Source organism: Thalassophryne amazonica, chromosome 10 (assembly GCF_902500255.1).
Source record: "Thalassophryne amazonica chromosome 10, fThaAma1.1, whole genome shotgun sequence".
NCBI classification, from domain to species: domain Eukaryota; kingdom Metazoa; phylum Chordata; class Actinopteri; order Batrachoidiformes; family Batrachoididae; genus Thalassophryne; species Thalassophryne amazonica.
In genome coordinates, this window is record NC_047112.1 from 89,500,403 (window position 1) to 89,522,102 (window position 21,700).

General features: G+C 41.9%; 1 protein-coding gene across 1 annotated transcript; it reads left to right on the top strand.

Annotated features, from left to right (window-relative positions):
• The first annotated feature begins 521 nt into the window (after nucleotides 1-521).
• LOC117519165 (histamine H3 receptor) lies at nucleotides 522-20,352 on the top strand. Its single transcript, XM_034180475.1, has 3 exons — nucleotides 522-931; nucleotides 4,454-4,620; nucleotides 19,473-20,352. Exons 1-3 carry the CDS (start codon nucleotides 694-696, stop codon nucleotides 20,325-20,327), a joined length of 1,260 nt encoding a protein of 419 aa, XP_034036366.1. The 5' UTR covers nucleotides 522-693; the 3' UTR covers nucleotides 20,328-20,352.
• Nucleotides 20,353-21,700: the final 1,348 nt, after the last annotated feature.

Here is a 21,700-nt window from a genome sequence, read left to right on the forward strand (position 1 = left end):
TGCGCGTGCAGCAGCTCACATCCTTGCGTGTGAGCGTGCACTACTTCATCTGATTGCAGCCTGCTGCACCGTTTGATCATGCTGGTAGGTGGAAAGAAGCAAAACGTCAAATACATGAAAAATACCAGAGGAAGACCGGAACGCATTTTTCCTTCAAGATAAAATCGGTCTAACCACAGCGCAGGTTTTCATTTAGTTGGGATGTGTAATTTTGGGAAAGCTGTGCGCAGTTCTTCTTCCCAGATGTCCTGCAGGTGTCATGTTTATCACTCGCTCACTCATCTTCAACCGCTTATCTTAATTTAAAAAGTATTTGTGTGTAGCGCCGACAGACGCTGACGTAAGAGTTGTATTTTGGAAATATCACCGGATTTGCATTCTGGTCGTTGCGGTGGCACAAAGAAGAAGCGACGCGCTCTTGGAAACATCAGCCGCGCGTTGAGCTGAGCGCTTATTCGGCGCGCACTTTCGGATCTGTTAATCTATACGGGCTTCTTTTTTAATTTAAACCAGATCACAGATACAATCTGGGAAAAATGTTAGAGTTTGGAGAAACATATCCACGCGCGCTTTCACGCTGCTTGGCACAGCGGGACGCACGGTGCCTGTGCGTAACTGGACTTTGTCCACGTGTTCTGCGCGTCAAATAAAAAATATGTATATATCGGCAATGATTGACACTTGAATTTAACTATGAGCGCGCACATTCTTGAGTCCAACTCCAGCGGGAACATGACTCCTGTGGTGTCCGAGGCTAAGGCTGTCCTCCCGGGCTACCTGCTGGTCATCCTCTCGGTGCTCATGGTCACTCTGGTTGTCGTTACTGTGGCTGGAAACGCGCTTGTCATCGTGGCTTTTATTATGGATAAAACCCTGAGAAATCAAAGCAACTACTTCTTTCTAAACCTTGCTATATCTGATTTTTTCGTGGGTGAGTTGGCGCCTTTCTTGTTCTGTGAATTTGTTCAGTTTTCACCTGATTATTTGTTGGAATCTAATGGGAAAAACACACCTCCAGCTACTTAAGCATTATGATTTTCTTCCCAGCAGATTTTCTCCATAATCCTCCAGAAATGATAATGTGCCATTTCTGAAATAAATGGCTTACTGTTGAATTTGCTGTCATTTTACTTCTTAAATTTTGGAATGTTGCAAGTTATTGACTACAGGGCTGCAACGAAGCATTATTTTCATAACTGATTAATCTGTAGATATTTTTTCCTTTAATTTCATTTTATTAGTTGTTTGGTCCATAAAATGTCAGAAAGTGGTGAAAAATATTGATTGGTGTCTCCAAAAGATGTCCTCAAATGTACTGTCAACAGTCCAAAGACATTCAGTTTATTGTCCAAGAAAATTAAATGAATTAGTAATGAAACCAGAGAATATTAACATTTTACAAAGCTGAACTCAAAGAATTTGGATTTTAAAAAAGCCTCAAAATAATCAATTATGAAAGTAGTTGCACATTAATTTAATAGTCGATTAATTGATTGTTCGTTGCAGCTCTACTATATTGCTCTTTACTGCATTGATGAATGCTTCTTTATAAAAATTATTCCACTTAAAACATAGGGATGTTTTCCATCCATCCATCCATCCATCCATCCATCCATCCATCCATCCATCCATCCATCCATCCATCCATCCATCCATCCATCCATCCATCCATCCATCCATCCATCCATCCATCCATCCATATATCTATACTCAAAAATTATATAAATGCAACACTTCTTTTGTTCCCATTTTTCATACAATGAAGTAAAACATCTAAGATTTCTTCTATGGACACAACGGCTTATTTTGTTCACTAATTTGTTAAAATCTGTGTTCATGAGCACTTCAGCTTTGCCAAGGCAATCCATCCCACCTGCCAGCTGTGGCATAACACTGATTAAACAGCATGATTATTGCACGTGTGCCTTGCACAAATTACAGTATAAAAGGTCACTCTAAAATGTACAGATTTATCTCACAACACAATGCACAGAAGTCACAAATTTTGAGGGAATTGGCACCAGCTCTGGTGGAATGTCCACCAGAGCTGGTGCCTGTGTTGTTCATTTCACTACCAGCAAAACACCTCCAACATCATTTCAGAGAATCTGGTTGCACATCCAACCAGTCTCACAACTGCTGACCACGTTAACCCAGGACTGCCACATCCAGCTTCTTCAGATATTTTTTGAAGACTGAGTGCATATTTTAGAGTGGCCTTTTATTATGACCAGTCCACAGTACACGTGCAATATTCTGGCTTTTTAATAATACCTTGATATGCCACACCTGCAAGGTGGATGAATTATTTTGGCAAAGATGAAGTGCTCACACAGATTCAGACAATTTTGTGAACAAAGTTTGAGGAAAGCTTGCTCAAAGGAAATAATTCAAGGGAACTAAACACTAGTCTTATGGTCGACTAGTCCTAGTTCTAGTTCCCTTCACACGTAGCACAAATAAGTAGGAATCAGGGCAAATCATGGTGAAATAGCCCGAATCAACGAACCATGAAAACATCGAGCTGACATCAGGAGGGACACACGGTTGGGCAGGCGTGAACGAGCCAGCTGCAACAGTTTTGTGCACATGTATGAGCATGCACAAAACCATCACAGCGGGAACACAGTGCAAGCAGCTGGAGAGTGTGGAACCACATCGTGCAGCTGTTGTGGAACAAAATAAAAATAAAAAATACATGCCACCCATGGGATTCGAACCTGCAATTTACAAAAGCTCTGATTAACAGACAGAAACATTACCACTGCACTACCACCGCTATCCTATAAAAGGTGCATAAAATGCCTTAAATCAACAACGAGATAAATGTATTTTTTTTTTAAAAAAAGAGAAGTCAGACAATGTAGATGAAGAGGAAGTCTTTAATTACGGCAAAAAAAAAAAAATACTGTAATTGCCCCTGTTGTGGAGGGGAAAAAACAGCTGGAACATGTTGCACAACATCGTACCTCTGCTGTGAAGAAAAAAAAAACACACACCATAAAAAAACCACTACATTTCATTGAATCACTCTTATCGAGCGGACAATACAAGTATGAACTGTCTGTTCCTCTGCAGATGACCCATGGTCATAGACGTACAGTCATGACATGACATGAATGATGCAGTGAGCTCTGATCATGTCCACATCTGCTGGTGCGTGCCCTGCCCAACACGTGTGTCCTGTGGACGGCACGCCGCAGGACAGACACAGTGTCATGTGGAACAGAGCTCACGTGGGTGACGTGACATTCAGATCACTCGCTGCTTGTTATGATCTGATGGTCCGTGCCACCTGCGACAGACTGTCAATGTGCACGCCATGCACTTGCTTGCTGCAGTTCGTTGCAACAGCGATATATATTTTTATATATGTACACGTGAGGACAGCAAGCAGACACACATACGTCACAGTGGACAGTTGTTAGGTCATGTCTGTCAAAACATGGTATGTGTTCCTCAGCTGGGACGTCCAGAACCACAGCTCTCCACAGCCACTCCTGTCAGTGGACACGCCCCCTGTCTGTCCAGTGCACACCCAAGTGTCACTCTGTTTCTCTGTTATGTGATCATTTTTTTAGCCATTTGTTATGTAATTGTGTATGTAGGTAGTGTAGTGCATATTATATGTGTATACCTGTCCTGGCTGTGGTCTCTGTGTTCTTATTGTGACACGTTGTGTGCACTGAGCCGTCATTTGCAGCCATCAGTGAGTCTCTGGTCAGCAGCTCGCCGTGCTGTGTGCGCTCTGACATGGCTGGCCGCTCCCCATCTGTTGTGTGTTGCGGGAAGAGCCGACACCCTGGCACGCCACATGTGTGCTGCTTTTTTGCAACGCCACACTCGTGGGGGCACTTAGACAAATTTCACATCCAGCTCGAAAGTGATTGTCTGCTGACTGTTTTCGTGCAGACAGTGCAAATGGCCACACATTTTCTAAGTGTCAAGGGAGCGGTGTTGGATGTTCATGTGTGTCACCTGGAATTTGGCCGACACCTGCCGCGAGGATGATCAAATGGGCTCTCACAGGGCACACACTGTCTTTCAGCCGCTGGTGTGTGCGAATAATTGTAGCGATACGTGAACCCACTTCATCTGAACCCAACAAAACTTACTTCTTGGTTTTGCTGTCTTTTCTAATCTATTTAAATATTGTGCACAGAAATACCAAGTAGCCATAAAGTGGCCACGCCCCGGAAATGCCCATCAAGCGACAAATACAAACTTCTAGTCACCCTCATTTATAGCTCATCTGACTGTAGCTTTAGTTCTTTAACTCCAACACATGGAAAATGGGAATGAAATCCTTCCATTATATCTAGTCTGTCTATCTACCTGCCTGCCGACTTAGTTACCCACCCATCTGTTTATATATTTGTCATGCCTCATAAATGGTCTTTGCATTGTGTGTTTCCGTGTGGCAGAATTATCACTCAGCGTGTGACTTTTCCAGGTGTTTTCTGCATCCCAGTGTACATCCCCTACAACCTGACGGGCCGGTGGATGCTGGGTAAGGGCCTGTGCAAGGTGTGGCTGGTCATCGACTACCTGCTGTGCACTGCTTCAGTCTTTAACATTGTCCTCATTAGTTATGACCGCTTTCTGTCTGTCACCAGAGCTGTAAGTAGAAGTGCTCTTTAAAACACACACAAATGTAACATATAGTGGCTATAAAAAGTACTCACCTTGTGGGCATGTTAGATGTTTTTATTGTTTGGTAACTTTTTGTTAAAGTTTTCTTAGAAATTCATTTGAATTTGTTCTCTTTAATTTCAATTCTGACAGCAAAAATATGCAACATCAGCTAAATTAAATAAAGATATAAAACCTGCAATAGTGGTTTGCATAAGTACTCATGGCCTTTAATATAACAACTAAATCATCACTTTTATGGCCTGCTGGCTGCAGGCAAGGTATGAAGAAAAAGTTTAAAAGTCAGTGATTTTTTTTCTTGGGCTTTAGTTAAATCAATCATGAAGAAATGGTAAAAGGGTTGTATTTCTGGAGTGATTTCCCATGTGAAACAGGCCCACATAGCACCAAAACAATATGCCTCAGATTCACATCAATAAGCAGCTGCACACCTGGAGTGACTGAGGATCCGTCGCACCTTAGCCCTGGTCAGAAGGTTGAGATAGGTGTTAGTTTTTATTGTTTTCTGGCAGACATGCTTCAAGTCATGTTTGTCTCCTTGTGTCTGATTCCCGAGTCCTGTGTGAGTGTGTGTCTGCCTCTTGACTCCTGTGTGAGCGTGTGTCTGCTTCCCGAGTCCTGTGTGAGCGTGTGTCTGCCTCCCGAGTCCTGTGTGAGCGTATGTCTGCCTCTTGAGTCCTGTGTGAGCGTGTGTCTGCTTTCCGAGTCCTGTGTGAACGTGTGTCTGCCTCTTGAGTCCTGTGTGAGCGTGTGTCTGCTTCCCGAGTCCTGTGTGAACGTGTGTCTGCCTCTTGAGTCCTGTGTGAGCGTGTGTCTGCTTCCCGAGTCCTGTGTGAGCGTGTGTCTGCTTCCCGAGTCCTGTGTGAGCGTGTGTCTGCCTCCCGAGTCCTGTGTGAGCGTATGTCTGCCTCTTGAGTCCTGTGTGAGCGTGTGTCTGCTTTCCGAGTCCTGTGTGAACGTGTGTCTGCCTCTTGAGTCCTGTGTGAGCGTGTGTCTGCTTCCCGAGTCCTGTGTGAGTGTGTGTCTGCCTCTTGAGTCCTGTGTGAGCGTGTGTCTGCTTCCCGAGTCCTGTGTGAGCGTGTGTCTGCCTCCCGAGTCCTGTGTGGATGTATGTTTGTGTGCGAGTCCTTCGTGCATTCCTTTGTGTGCACCTGTTATCCTATGGTCTGCATATCTGTGTGTGTGTGTGTGTGTTCATTATTGTGTCATCTGTGTGTGTTTCAGTCCTGTGCACCTGTTGTCCGGCTGTCTGCGTGTGTGTGTGTGTGTACCTATTACCCCGTCTCCTGTGTGTGTGTGTGTACCTATTACCCCGTCTCCTGCGTGTGTGTGTGTACCTATTACCCTGTCTCCTGCGTGTGGGTGTGTGTGTGTACCTATTACCCCGTCTCCTGCGTGTGTGTGTGTACCTATTACCCCGTCTCCTGCATGTGTGTGTGTGTGTGTGTGTACCTATTACCCCATCTCCTGCGTGTGGGTGTGTGTGTGTACCTATTACCCCATCTCCTGCATGTGTGTGTGTACCTATTACCCCGTCTCCTGCGTGTGGGTGTGTGTGTGTACCTATTACCCCGTCTCCTGCGTGTGGGTGTGTGTGTGTGTACCTATTACCCCGTCTCCTGCGTGTGTGTGTGTACCTATTACCCCGTCTCCTGCATGTGTGTGTGTACCTATTACCCCGTCTCCTGCGTGTGGGTGTGTGTGTGTACCTATTACCCCGTCTCCTGCGTGTGGGTGTGTGTGTGTGTACCTATTACCCCGTCTCCTGCGTGTGTGTGTGTACCTATTACCCCGTCTCCTGCGTGTGTGTGTGTACCTATTACCCCGTCTCCTGCATGTGTGTGTCATGCACAGTAGCTCTGCCCATCCTCTGTGTCTGGTGTGTCTGATGTCTGCTCGTGTTCATCCCCATTTTATGTTTCTTTCCTGGTGCGCTCCGGCATCGTGTGTTCATTTGCTCATTCGTGTTTCCTCGTTTGAACTATTGTATTTTGGTTTATGAGGTTGTGTGTTATTGGTTTATGTGTTCTTCTCTGCGGTGTTGATTGGTTTTTGTTTGTCATTTCTCATACTCACAGTTTTTGCTGTTCTGTGTTTTAATTTCCGATTATTGTCTGTTTAGTTATTTATTCCAAGTGTTTCTGTTAGTTCACGTGCACCTGTTAATTCCTCTTTCTAGTTTCTCCTGCACACCTGTCACTCATTAGTTAGTCTTCTCAGTTCTGCCATTCCATTCTATGTTTGTTGGTTAGAGTGTTTTTGTGGTTTCATTCCAGATCACTTGTGAGTATTGTTGGTGTATTTCCCTCTGTGTCACCCCGTCATTTTGTTAGTGATATTATCCTGTTTCCTCACTGGTTGTTCTTGATTGCTCGGTATGTTAGGGCCCTGTCACATGACACACGTTGATAGCTGAACAAAGGAAAAAAGTCACAAAGTCACAAATTGTTGAGAAAAGATGGACGAATGATCCTGCACTTTTCCCATCACTGAAAAGTCTGTGAATCAAGACTGCAAAAAGGAACAAAACAAAACCGAAACTAACACTAGAAAAGTGAAGCAAACGTTGACCTTGATACTTTAAACAAAATCAAAACAATTTGCAATGATGTGACTGACAGTATGAGACCGAGCACAGCCAGCCTGTGCTCATGTCTACAGCACCTGCAAGTGTGGGATTTGTTGTCTTGACAACAGATGAGAGATGTTGTTTGTCTTCACAACAACGTGTACTCACGCATGTTCCAGCCACAAATGGCTGGAACATGCGTGAGTAGTTGATAAAATGGAGTAGCTGATAAAACGTTCTTGTCACTATTGTTTCTGTATGACACCTTTGCTTTTTGTCCCACACATGGACGAGTCATCAGCGATATGAGGACGTTACGTCTGAGCGTTAGTTATTGATCCGTTCAGATATCGTCAGTGTTTGTGCAAGACGTAGGACAAAGTTGGACGACCAAAACGCTGATGTTACAGGAACTATGTAAACAATGAGAACTGTCAAGACAGACAGCAAAACAGAATATGGACGAACTGAGGTTGTCCTCTGGATTTGTTCACATTTTTCAACAGTTTGAAAATTCTGACAAAGCGCCAGCTACAGAAGCAAAGCTGGACGACAGTTAAACGATGCTTCCGTAAGTCAAAGTAAGTCCAGATTTCTTCTTTCATTTTGGCTTCAGTGTCCTTTGTTAGTGCTGTGTGACCGAGGCTTTACTTGTTTTTCACTTTGTATGATTAAAGCACTTGGTATTTTTTTGCACACATCCCTCTTAGTCTGGCTGCCTGGTTCTGGGGTTTAAATCATCTTGATGACCAGCGACTAATTGTAACAAACGTTGCATAATTTTTTGCCACCCTTGAAAAATGTCAGATACCTATTTTATAAACACTACCCAATCTAGAGCCCATGGATCCCCACAGGCAGCGTGCTAGTACACACACACACACACACACACACACACACACACACACACACACACACACACACACACACACACACACACACACACACACACACACACACACATATATATGTATATCTATATATATCTGTATCTACATATCTATCTATCTATATATCTATCTATCTATATATATATACGAGGGCTGTCCGTAAAGTATAGGTCCTTTTTATTTTTTTCTAAAACTATATGGATTTCATTCATATGTTTTTACGTCAGACATGCTTGAACCCTCGTGCGCATGCGTGAGTTTTTCCACGCCTGTCGGTGACGTCATTCGCCTGTGAGCACTCCTTGTGGAGGAGTCGTCAGAGCCCCTTGTCGGAATTCCTTTGTCTGAGAAGTTGCTGAGAGACTGGCGCTTTGTTTGATCAAAATTTTTTTCTAAACCTGTGAGACACATCAAAGTGGACATGGTTCGAAAAATTAAGCTGGTCTTCAGTGAAAATTTTAACAGCTGATGAGAGATTTTGAGGTGATTCTGTCGCTTTAAGGACTTTTCACGGTGCGAGACGTCGCGCTGCGCTCTCAGGCGGCGTCATCAGCCTGTTTCAAGCTTAAAACCTCCACATTTCAGGCTTTATTGATCCAGGACGTCGTGAGAGAACAGAGAAGTTTCAGAAGAAGTCGGTTTCAGCATTTTATCCGGATATTCCACTGTTAAAGGAGATTTTTTTAATGAAAGACGTGCAGGCGGATTGCAGCGTCGGCTCGCAGCCGCCGCGACGCTCCGCCACAGGAAAAACACCTCTGTTGGAAGCCTTGAGGACAAGTTGGAACATCTCCAGCTGATAAACAATTTCTCATATACTCACTCCACTGAAAGCCATCAAAAGCCGCCTGGATTTTATAAATGGTTATCAACACGGAGGTGTTTTTCCTGTGCCGCCGCGCCGCGTCGGCTGCGTCCCGATGCGCGGACCCGTCCGCACGTCTTTCATTAAAAAAAATCTCCTTTAACAGTGGAATATCCGGATAAAATGCTGAAACCGACTTCTTCTGAAACTTCTCTGTTCTCTCACGACGTCCTGGATCAATAGAGCCTGAAATGTGGAGGTTTTAAGCTTGAAACAGGCTGATGACGCTGCCTGAGAGCGCAGCGCGACGTCTCGCACCGTGAAAAGTCCTTAAAGCGACAGAATCACCTCAAAATCTCTCATCAGCTGTTAAAATTTTCACTGAAAACCAGCTTAATTTTTCGAACCATGTCCACTTCGATGTGTCTCACAGGTTTAGAAAAAATTTTGATCAAACAAAGCGCCAGTCTCTCAGCAACTTCTCAGACAAAGGAATTCCGACGAGGGGCTGGACGACTCCTCCCACAAGGAGTGCTCACAGGCGAATGACGTCACCGACAGGCATGGAAAAACTCACGCATGCGCACGAGGGTGCAAGCATGTCTGACGTAAAAACATATGAATGAAATCCATATAGTTTTTGAAAAAAATAAAAAGGACCTATACTTTTACGGACAGCCCTCGATATATATATATATATATATATATATATATAGATATAATATATATATATATATATATATATATATATATATATGTATATATACACTCAACAAAAATATAAATGCAACACTTTTGGTTTTGCTCCCATTTTGTATGAGATGAACTCAAAGATCTAAAACTTTTTCCACATACACAATATCACCATTTCCCTCAAATATTGTTCACAAACCAGTCTAAATCTGTGACAGTGAGCACCTCTCCTTTGCTGAGATAATCCATCCCACCTCACAGGTGTGCCATACCAAGATGCTGATTAGACACCATGATTAGTGCACAGGTGTGCCTTAGACTGCCCACAATAGTGTGTCTGTGTGAAAGCGTGAATGTGAGGCATCGGTGCTTTGAGCTTCTGATATAAATGAAAAAGCACCATATAAATGCAGCCTATATATATATATATATATATATATATATATATAGAGAGAGAGAGAGAGAGAGAGAGAGAGAGAGAGAGAGAGAGATTTGTGTTCTGTTCATCTTTTTTCATGTTTTGCAGATATTTCCTCTATTTTAAAAATACATGAAATATCAATAAAATTAATTTAAAATTCACAGGTTGTAATTTGATAATTTTTTAAAATTTTACATTATTTTATGACAATTTTTTTTTAATTAAGCATTTTATCCCATGTGCCATGAAACTGTTTGTAGGACAGCAATTCAATTCAAGTCAATGCATTTAATTTATATGTAGCACCAAATCAAAACTGCACCAAGGCACTTCACGAGTATGGTCTAATCTTACCAACCCCCCCCCCCCCCCCCCCCCCCCCCCCCGAGCAAGCACACAGGTGACAGTGGTAAGGAAAAACTCCCACTGGTGTTAATGAGGAAGAAACCTCAAGCAGACCAGACTCAGAGGGGTGACCTACTGCTGAGGCCATTGTAACAGTTACAGAGTTACAGTAGATTGCATGATAGTTCAAAATCCAGTGTAAGGCTAAACTGACAATGTCCCAGAAGTAGTCCCATATCCCTGCCACTGGCAGTGTCACTTCTACGCTGTCGTTGTGGAATTCGGTGGGTCGGATCGATCTTCCATCATGTAGCACTGGTCACTGAACAGCCACGTGTAAATGTTACTTTATGCACAATCTCTTTAGCTACAGCCACTGAAGCATGTAACTCTTTCAGGGTTACCACGGGTGTCTTGGTGGTTTCCCTCATCACTCATCTCCATCAGGTACACTTTTGAGAACAACTTGCTAAGGGTTTACCTACAATATTATACTATTTCTATTCATTAATGATTGATTTAAACAAACTCCAAGAGATATCCAGTGAGTTGGAAATGTGCTTTTATCCATCCCCTGACCTCGGTCTGTTATGTTACATTAAAACAGATGAGTACTTGTGCAAGAAATGATTTCGTTTTATATTTTTATTTTATTGAGATCATGCTGCACATATCAGAGACTGTTTTTTGAATTATTCAAAAACCAAACCTTGTTTTTATTTTTTGATTTGATAACTGAAAAAAACATAGGTGGGGGTGAGTACTTTTTCTAGGTACACAGTCTGTTGTAATTGTGTCAATCCTCAGTGCAGTAATGTGGAAATTATTTCGATTTTCAGATTTGTTCCCTCAGCTTGTCAAATATAAATCTTTCATCATGATTTGTATGAATGAGGCGCTGAATAATATTTTTTGCCACATCTGACAATCTCTAGCAGCAAACAAGGTGACCAAAGGATCCCAAATAGTCCATGGAGACTCGTGACTGATCTCATCCTCAACCTGTCCATCGCCACTGCAAACACAAAAGACTAAGAGCAGATCCTTGGTGTAATCCCACCTCCATCTTGATTGAATATGTCATTCCTATTGCGCATCTGTCACACTATCCTTGTACACATCCTGCATTACCCTCACATACTCTGCCACTATAGACTTCTCATGCAATACCACAACTCTGCTCTTAGCACCCTGTCATAAGCTTTGTCTAAACGCACAAAAACACAACGTAACTCCTTCTGGCCTCTATACTTCTCCATCAGTATTCTCAGAGCAAACATCATATCTGTAGTGCTCTTTCTCACCATGAAACCATATTGATGCTCACAGATTTTCATCTCCTTTCTAAGCGTAGGTTCTACTACTCTTTCCCATAACTTCATGCTGTGGCTGATCAACTTTATGCCTCTGTAGTTACTGCAGCTCTGCACATCACCCCTTGTTGTTAAAAATAGGAAACGGCATCTCTCCTACACATTTCTATGCCTCCACTGGAATGTCATCTGGGCCTACTGTCTTTTCACTCTTCATCCTCTTCATAACTGCCCTCACTTCATCCTTACTTATCCCTTGAACTTGCTGATTTACTCTCTCCACATCATCCAGCCTTTTCTCTTTCTCATTTTCTTCATTCATCAGCATCTCAAAATATTCTCTCCACCTTCTCAACACACTCTTCTCGTTTGTCAACACATTACCATCTGCATCCTTTACCACCCTAACCTGATGCACATCCTTTCCAGCTCTGTTCCTTTGTCTGCCCAATAGGTACAAGTCCTTTTCTCCTTCCTTACTATTCAGCTTCTTGGCTAGCTCGCTATGACTCAGATTTATAGAGTGCCTTATTATCACGAGATATCCAAAGCACTTACAAATTGCTTAATTATTCATTCCCTCACACAGTCACACATTGGTGGTGGTAAGCTACTAGTGTAGCCACAGCTGCCCTGGGGCAGACTGATGGAAGCGTGGTTGCCATTCTATGCCTACGGCCCCTCCGACCACCACCTCATTCATACACAGGAAATGGGAGTGCCTGGAGGAAACTCATGCAGACACGGGGAGGACATGCAAACTCCACACAGAAAGGGCGGGAAGCAATCCCACAACCTTCTTGCTGTGAGGCAACAGTGCTAACCACTAAGCCACTTTGAGCAGATGAGTTCATCAGTGAAATCACCTGCTGGAGACAATGGCTGTGAAGTTTGACATTTTAACATGAGCTTCTGTGAAAAATACGTTTTTGGAGCCAGTTTCAAGTGGCCATTCAACAAACTGTAAGACTTTCCACTTCCAAGTTTGCTTAATTTCAGACAGAGGTTAACAGTCCATTCTTTGATACAAAATATTTCAGAAACGAGTCTCACAGAAAGAACAAAAAGACAACATCTCTGCCAAGGTGCCCAGCTTGCATCATTCATCCCGTCATCCTCTGAATAACAATACATCAGATACCAGCACATTTCTATCATTAAACAAGACAAGAGATGACAATGTAACTGACTAATGATATCGCCTCTGCACAATGTCGAGCTTTAAACTAGCCCCTTTGTGCCTCATTTTGGCTGGTATTTTCTATTGCTTAAATACTGATTTGCAATCGGACACACCCCAAATGGATTTTTGACCTTTGCACAGATTATTTTTTTTATTAGTGATTAAGATAGAGCCTCAAAAGTGGGTGACATGATGTGCAGTGATGCAGAACTAAAATCTGCCCTTAACAGAAAACAGAGCTAATTTTTTCCTTGGCCAACTATTCCTCAGACCTCATGAGACAGCCTCTTTCACCTTGTGGAGTTTTCATTATATGGAATAATTTTGGGTTTGCTGCAGACACAATTCTGGATGCATCGCTTTCTGTATTTAAATGCACCACATAATTTTCATACATATGGCAGTTTGTCTTTAGCAGGGGTGGTGGACAAGTGGTTAAAGCACTTGGTTTCATTGCAGAAGGTTCCAGGTTCAAATCTCACCCCTGCCACATTTCTCCATGTAATGTGGAGTTGCGTCAGGAAGGGCATCCAGCGTAAAACCTGTGCCAATTCAACATGCAGATCCACCTTGGATTTGCTGTGGTGACCCCGAGTGCAAACAAGGGAGCAGCTCAAGGAACTTACTATGGCAATTTGTGTTTGTATGTATGATGATTTTATTTCTTCTGTCTGCACAGGCGATTCATTGTGACTGTCTAGAAAGCTTATAGCCATGGCAACAAGGTTGTTCAGTTCATTTTCTATAGGGCCACAACTAGCTGTTTTCATAGTTGTTTAATAGATTAGTTGTTGGTCCATAAAATATCAGAAAATGATGAAAACTGTTGATCAAATTTTTTTCAGAGTCCAAGATGATGCCTTCAAATGTTTTGTTTTCTCCACAATCCAGAGCATTTGGTTTACTGCCAGACAGGCGGAATAACTGAAAAAGCTGATATATATATATATATATATATATATATATATAAAGACTCAAAACAATTGATCAGATTTCAAAATAGTTTTCCATTAATTTAATAGTCAATTAAAAATCTGTTGCAGCTCTAATTTTCATTAGTCCATGTGGTACTCATGTAAAACAGGTCAGGTACCAAGACTCCCAGCATGTTTTGTGGAGTGTGAGGTGGTCAAATGGGCATATAAATTGGAAAACATTACATATTTTTATCCATTTTTATTCCAGAAATACATACATGCATAGATGCATCTTCACCCGCTTATCTGGGATTGGGTCACAGGGGCAACAGTTCCAGCAGGGACCACAAACTTCCTTTCCTGGGCCATATAAACCACCTCTGACTGGGGGATCCTGAGGCGTTCCCAGGCTAGTGTGGAGATATAATCTCTCCACTTAGTCCTTATCTCACCTCATATCTAAGGGAGACACCAGCCACCCTCCTGAGGAAAGCCATTTCAGCCGCTTGTATCTGTGATCGAGTTCTTTTGGTCATGACCCAACCCTCATGCCCTTAGGTGAGAGTAGGAACGAAGATTGACCAGTAGATCGAGAGCTTCGCCGTTAGCGTCAGCTCCCTTTTCGTCACAACAGTACGGTAGAGCGAATGCAATACCGCCCCTGCTGCGCTGATTCTCCGGCCAATCTCATGCTCCATTGTCCCCTCACTCGTGAACAAGATCCCGAGGTACTTGAACTCCTTCACTTGGGGCAAGACCTCATTCCCTACCTGGAGTAGGCAATCCATCGGTTTCCTGCTGAGAACCATGGCCTCAGATTTAGAGGTACTGACTCTCAGCCCAGCTGCTTCACACTTGGCTGTGAACCAATCCAGTGAGTGTTGGAGGGCACAGGCCAAGAGGACCACATCATCTGCAAAAAGCAGTGATGAGACCCTGACCCCACCAATCTGGAAACCCTCCTCCCCCTTACTACACCTCGATATCCTTTCTATGAATATCACAAACAGGATTGGTGACATGGCACAGCCCTGGCAGAGTTGTTTGACTACCTCAGTGACTTCCACCAGGGAAATTGATGATGATCCTCCATCAGCTTCCAGCTCTGCCTCTACTACAGCGGGTGCTGCAGTCTGATGCAGGAGTTCCTCGAAGTCTTCTTTCCAGTGCCCGATTACCTCCTCAGTTGATGTCAACTGAGTCCCATCCTTTCTGTAAACAGCTTGGATGGTTCCCCGTTTGCCTCTCCTGAGGTGTCTCATGATCCGCTAGAAGCACATTGGTGCCGTGGTGCATATTCCAGAAATATACCTTAGTAATATTAAAAAAAATATCTATTTCTGTGGCCTTTTCTGCCTTATCAGATTTTGCTACTTGTATAAGGTGGCAGCATAATTTGACAGTATTTGCTCTGTTAGTTTTCCTACCTTGTTAGAAAATAATGCTACTGTTATATTTTACTAAACAAAATTAAATGACCCAATGAAACAACATTATTATTGAGTTATTGTTTACTATCATAAAGTAATCAGCTATATGCCTAAATTCTAAAATTTTTCAACTTTTCAGAATTTTTGCTCTCAGAAGCACTTATGCCATCACGAAATGGAGTGAGATTGGTTTGGTATTGACAGATATGATTTTGTCTTAAGGTGCAAAGGGTTGCTAGTAGTACAAGCATGAATCAAAAATCTATGCACAATAGTATATAATGATATAGAATAGCTTAGTTTTCACAATCAAAGAACTCTGGGTAGCATAAAATATTAGGAATTTCACATTAAGTTGGGTTGGGTCACATATTCAGTTAGTTAATTGTTTCTGACATGAGAATTTTTGTATTAACACAATACAGATATTTAATACAATATTTTTGTATCAATAAATATGTACAAACTGGAATATTTGTGGAGATAAAAAAAATGAATTTAGCATTTTTTCATAGGAAATATTTACAAAAAAAGTCTTCTTTATTTAGCTGTAATTCCATTGTTTGACAGTCAAGTAATTATTTTATTTTGTTTAATTTTATTCATTTATGAATCAGTCCGCAGGGGGCTGGAGTTCCATCATTTTGCATTGGAAATAGGAGTCATGTGCCTTTACAATGAATGCTTGAGAATCCATTATTGGTGTCCTGATGTAGTTCCATGCCATCGCTTAGGCAGGGGAGTTTAAAATTGCTGCTTAATCACAGTTGAAGACCATCAATGACTCATAATGAGAGGAGAAATCCAGCTGTTGCAACTGCTGAGAGACATTCGTTGGCTCAGTGGCAAGAAAAGCTAAAAAACGCAGAGAAGAAAGGTAAATGGAACGCTGCTAAATGACACAGTTAAGAATGAAAAGAGGTGAAAGGAAAATGGAAGCAGTGCAAAGAGAATGAGTGATGCAGAAGAATGTCAGAAGAGCAGATAAATAGAAACCAGATGTCTCTTTCACACTTGGTGAATGTTACTCTCAGCCTGACGTTCCTCTTCTCTCTTTGACTTTACTGACACACAGTGACACAATACAGTGCATCCAGAAAGTATTCACAGCGCTTCACTTTTTCCACATTTTGTTATATTGCAGCCTTTTTCCAAAATGGTGTAAATTCATTTTGTCCCTCAAAATTCTACTCACAACACCCCATAATGACAACATGACAAAAAGTTATTTTGAAGTTTTTGCAAATTTATTAAAAAAAAAAAAAAAAAACTAAGAAAACACATGTACGTAAGTATTCACACCCTTTGCTCAATACTTTGTTGATGCTCCTTTGGCAGCAATTACAGCCTCAAGTTTTTGAATATGATGCCACAAGCTTGCCACCTATATTCCTCTTTGCAGCACCTCTCAAGCTCCATCAGGTTGGATGGGGTGTGTCGGTGCACAGCCATTTTCAGATCTCTCCAGAGATGTTTGGTTGGATTCAGGTCTGGGCTCTGGCTGGGCCACTCAAGAACATTCACAGAGTTGTCCTGAAGCCATTCCTTTGATAACTTGGCTGTGTGCTGAGGGTGATTGTCCTGCTGAAAGATGAACCATTGCTCCAGTCTGAAGACAAGAGCATTCTGGAGCAGGTTTTCATCCAGGATGTCTCTGTACATTGCTGCATTCATCTTTCCCTCAATCCTAACTAGTCTCCCAGTTCCTACCACTGAAAAACATCCCCACAGCATGATGCTGCCACCACCATGCTTCACTGTAGGGATGGTGCCTGGTTTCCTCCAAACATGACACCTGGCATGTTTTGTTTCTCATGGTCTGAGAGTCCTTCAGGTGCTTTATAGCAAACTCCAGACAGGCTGCCATGTGCCTCTGGTCAGTCTACTGTATAGGCCTGATTGGCACCTCCCTGACTAAGGCCCTTCTTCCCCAATCACTCAGTTTAGATGGGCAGCCAGAGTCTTGGTGGATCCAAACTTCATTCATTTATGGATGATGGAGGCCACTGTGCTGATTGGGACTTTCAAATCAGTAGACATGTTTCTGTACCCTTGTCCAGATTTGTGCCTCGTGACAATCCAGTCTTGGAGGTCTGCAGACAATTCCTAGTTTTTACTCTGACATGCACTGTCAACTGTGTGACCTTATATGTAGTCAGGTGTGTGACTTTCCAAATCATGTCCAATCAACTGAATTTACCCCAGGTGGACTCCAATTAAGCTGCAGAAACATCTCAAGGATGATCTGTGGAAACAGGATGCACCAGAGCTCAATTTTAAGCTTCATGACAAAGGCCGTGAATAGTTATGTACATGTGATTTCTTTTGTTGTTTTTTTTAAATAAATTTGCAAAAATCTAAAAAAAAAAAAAAAAAAAAAAAAAGGGGGGGACCTTTGAGCCTTATTCCAAAATGGATGAAATTCACTAAGGAGCGTATTTTTCCTCAAACTACCACACGCAATACCCCATAATGACAAAAGGTTTTTATGAGATTACTCTCATAAAAATTTGGTTTTTATGAGATCTGAGGAGGTGCTGGTCTGTGAAGTCCTTGTATGGATGACTGCTAGCATAATATTGACTGTCAGTGTTGGTGCAGGAGTTATGGCCTAGCTGTTAAGCGTGCTTGTTACCAGTGTGGAAAGTTCCTGGTTCAAGACCACCCCGCTCATTCCCTATGTAATGTGGAATTGTGTCAGGAAGGGTATGTGGCGTAAAACATGTGCCTAATCAACATGCAGATCCACGTTGGTCCTGCTGTGGTGACCTTGGGTCAAACAAGGGAGAAGCCAAAGGGACTTACTTTATGATACAAAATCTCTGTCAAGTAACTCTGAAGTCTTGGTATTCACAGGTGAAATCCCATGTTTTATCCCAGTTCAGACAGGGGCTTGATCTGGGTCTTGTAGTGCCACGAGCTGAAAATGCCAAGACAGTGACAGTGTTGCACCCCTGTCTACTGTCTACCAGCAGGTACCCATAATTTGCAGTTATCTCATTAATGTTCCATGTTTGCATAGACTTGGTGTTGGGTAAGGCTGTGGATGCCAGTGACTTAGGTGCATTTGTTGGTGAGGAAAGGTTTACTGATCTTCAATTTGTAGATGATGCTGTGATTTTTGCAAAATGAATGGATGTCCTGATTGCAACCACTGAGAAGCTGAGCCAGGAAAGCACCTGACTTTGTGATAGTCTTGAATCGAAAGTAAGATCCAGGCTTTCAGTGACTTCTTGGATTTGGTCCTGAGAAGTGTATCTGTATGTGGATTGTAGAGACATTCAGTTAGTTTGACAGTGACATTAATGTCTCTGGGCTCTCTGCTTTTCAAATCAAGAGGCACCTGGGAAAACCTTATGGAGTCCTGAGGTCACTGGACAGAGGTGATTGTGATGCTGATACCTTTGCAGGAGAAGAAATATCCAAGTCTTTAGGGTCCCCATGTTTCCTGTCTCACGATATGGTTGTGAGAGTTGCACACTAACCAGTGACCTAAGATGATGAGTGGATGTCTGTGGTACTAGGTGTCTTCAGAAGAACCTTGGGTCCCGCTGGAATGACATTGTCAGCAATGAATAGTTACTTCAGGAGATGACTTATGGAGATGAGGAATTTCACTTTGTGAGGGAACATCAGGTATGACATTTTGGCCATGTAACATGGTATTACAATGGTGACTCCACATTGTGATGTTATTCAGCCATCAGTGATGGACGATGGAATTATTTAACTGTCCAACCCTAGTGGTTGTCTGCCCGGGTGGTTGCCATCTAGGAACCACAATGGTTGCACAATGTGGTGGACATTAACCTGCTTTCAGTCTTTCCAAGGTTCCTGCAGACAGACTGTGTGTATGTCTGCAGGATTATGCAATGACAAAGTGCAGTGCCTCCTTGAGTAACAAGGTCCACACTGCAAACCAGAGGTGGGACAAAGTCACTGTCAAGTCATTCTTAAGTTATCAATCTGCAAGTCCAAGTAAAGTCTCAAGTCAGCTTGCAAACAGTTGGTGGTCATTATAACTTGAGATTTGACTTGGGACTTGCTGATTCATGACTTGAAAGTGACTTGATGGTGACTTCATCCCACCTCTGCTACAAATTATTACATTCCTGAGGCTATCTCTCCTCTTATGTGGATGTACACCTACTGTACCCACCCTAAGGGCTCTGACTTTGAGCTTATTTGAAATGGGCTTGTGTTATGTATAGGGCATTACTGTAAGTGACACTTCTACCACTCTTTTCACACAGGTTCAATACAGAGCCCAACGAAAAATGACCCACCAGGCTGTGATCAAGATGTTGGCAGTGTGGGTGTTGGCCTTCCTCCTCTACGGACCTGCCATCATCTTCTGGGAGGTCATCGTTGGTCAGAGTGTGGTTCCAGCCCATGAGTGTTACGCTGAGTTTTATTTCACCTGGTACTTCTTACTCAGTGCTTCGACTTTCGAGTTCTTCTCCCCATTTGTGTCAGTAACCTTCTTCAACCTTAGCATCTACCTGAACATCCACCGCAGGAATAAGAGCTGGGTACCAGGCGAGGACTGCGTGAAATCCAAGAGGAACATTAGAAAGCAGAGAGACAGTGGATCATTGTCTGTATTTTTTATGAAAACACGGAAAGTGTCATCCAGTGAGCCCGCAGCTATTTCAGCAGTTATCCAGGATGATGAAGTTCAGTCTCCTCCTTCCAGCGCAGATCCTAATAGCAGCCAGATCTTTATGGAGGGGGTGAAGTTTTCTCCTTGCAGGAAAAACTCCAGTCTCTTTCAGCCCACGGCCTTCTCTATGGCACTTAGCCACAGAGTACAGGGATCTCTTCTTTCCCGAGATAAAAAAATCGCCAAGTCTTTGGCCATTATTGTCTGTATTTTTGCGATTTGCTGGGCTCCATACACTTTGTTAATGATTATTCGTGCTGCCTGTAGGGGTACATGTGTGTCAAACTACTGGTATGAGATTACATTTTGGCTCCTCTGGTTAAACTCTGCCATCAACCCTTTTTTGTATCCTCTCTGCCACACCAGCTTTCGAAGGGCTTTTGCAAAGATTCTGTGTCCCAAACGACAGTCTGTCCAGCCTCAGATTCATGTGCAGTCTTGTTAGCTGAATTCAGTTGTACTTCCACATGTTATAAATGCAGAAGTCAAACACTTTTAAAATCAACATTTTTAAGTCACACCTGTAAAAAACGAAAAACCTCAAAGAAGAAGAAGAAAAAAAACATATAAGTGCCACCTTTTTTCTGTATTATCAGCTTTTTAAGTTGGGATTTTGTGCACTGTTGTATACTTTTTATTATAGGCATTTGTTCTTTTATTGTTGGATTTTTTTTGGTTTGTTTGTTTGCTTTGATAAATTGTTATTATAATTATTGTTATAAAAAGAAAACAGATGCTTTAATATACAAGTTGCACTAGAGTATAAATCACAGGACCCCCCAAACTAGTAAAAAACAAACAAAAAAAAAGCTGCAACTTATATTCTGGAAAATACCGCAGTGTTCTTCCATCAACATTTTCTTTAAATAAAAGGAAGAAGAAAGTCTTCATTAAAGTGAGTTTTGCAAAAAAAAAAAAAAAAAAAAAAAAAAAAAAAAAAAAAAATATATATATATTATATAGATATATATATATATATATATATATATATATATATATATATATATATATATATATATATATATATATTGAGACAGTAAAACATATAAAGTCCTGAAGAAAAGCATGACACCCCCACCCCCCATAATTCTAAGTCGAACACTGGCATCTTTCACAGTATGTGTAGCAGCTCAGTGCATTGCGATCCTCTTGCGATTCTTTGTCAATGTTAGATATTCCAGAGGTCAAACACACTTCGCCCTATTAGGATGGGACTGATTTTTTTATGGGGAGGTGGAGTATCTGTATATATTTATGGATGTTTGCACAAGATAAAGTTTGGTGTAAATGATATAGATGAGAGTACTTGAATCCATACTTGAAATAAACTGCGGAAAATTACTGACATCTCCATTCGCATAGGATTAAAATAGCCTCAGGTAGTTTCTTCTGCTTATTTTATAAAAGGTTAAAGGTGCTGGAATTTGTACCAACATATGAATGGGCACTGAGAAATAATGACTGACATGATGCATTCAGACTGGAACTCTAGTAATAATTATTTTACCCCACCTCCTCATATAAATTAACAATGACTGAATAGGGCTTTTGTTTCTTCGCCATGCTGTGACAAAGCCACTGCAGCACAGTACTGTGTTCACAGTCAGCACACATAGTGACTTTTTCCCTCCTATTTCAACTGAATTTATCTGTCTGCATCTCTGCAGTCTTGCTGCAGTTTAAGATTGTATCAAAACACAAGTTTTTTGTTAACTTTGTAGGTGTAGTATTTAAATCACAATAATGAAGATGTGATGAAAATGCTAAATTTGTGAGTGTAATTGTTCAGCAGTCAAAATGTTTAAAGAAATGTAATTG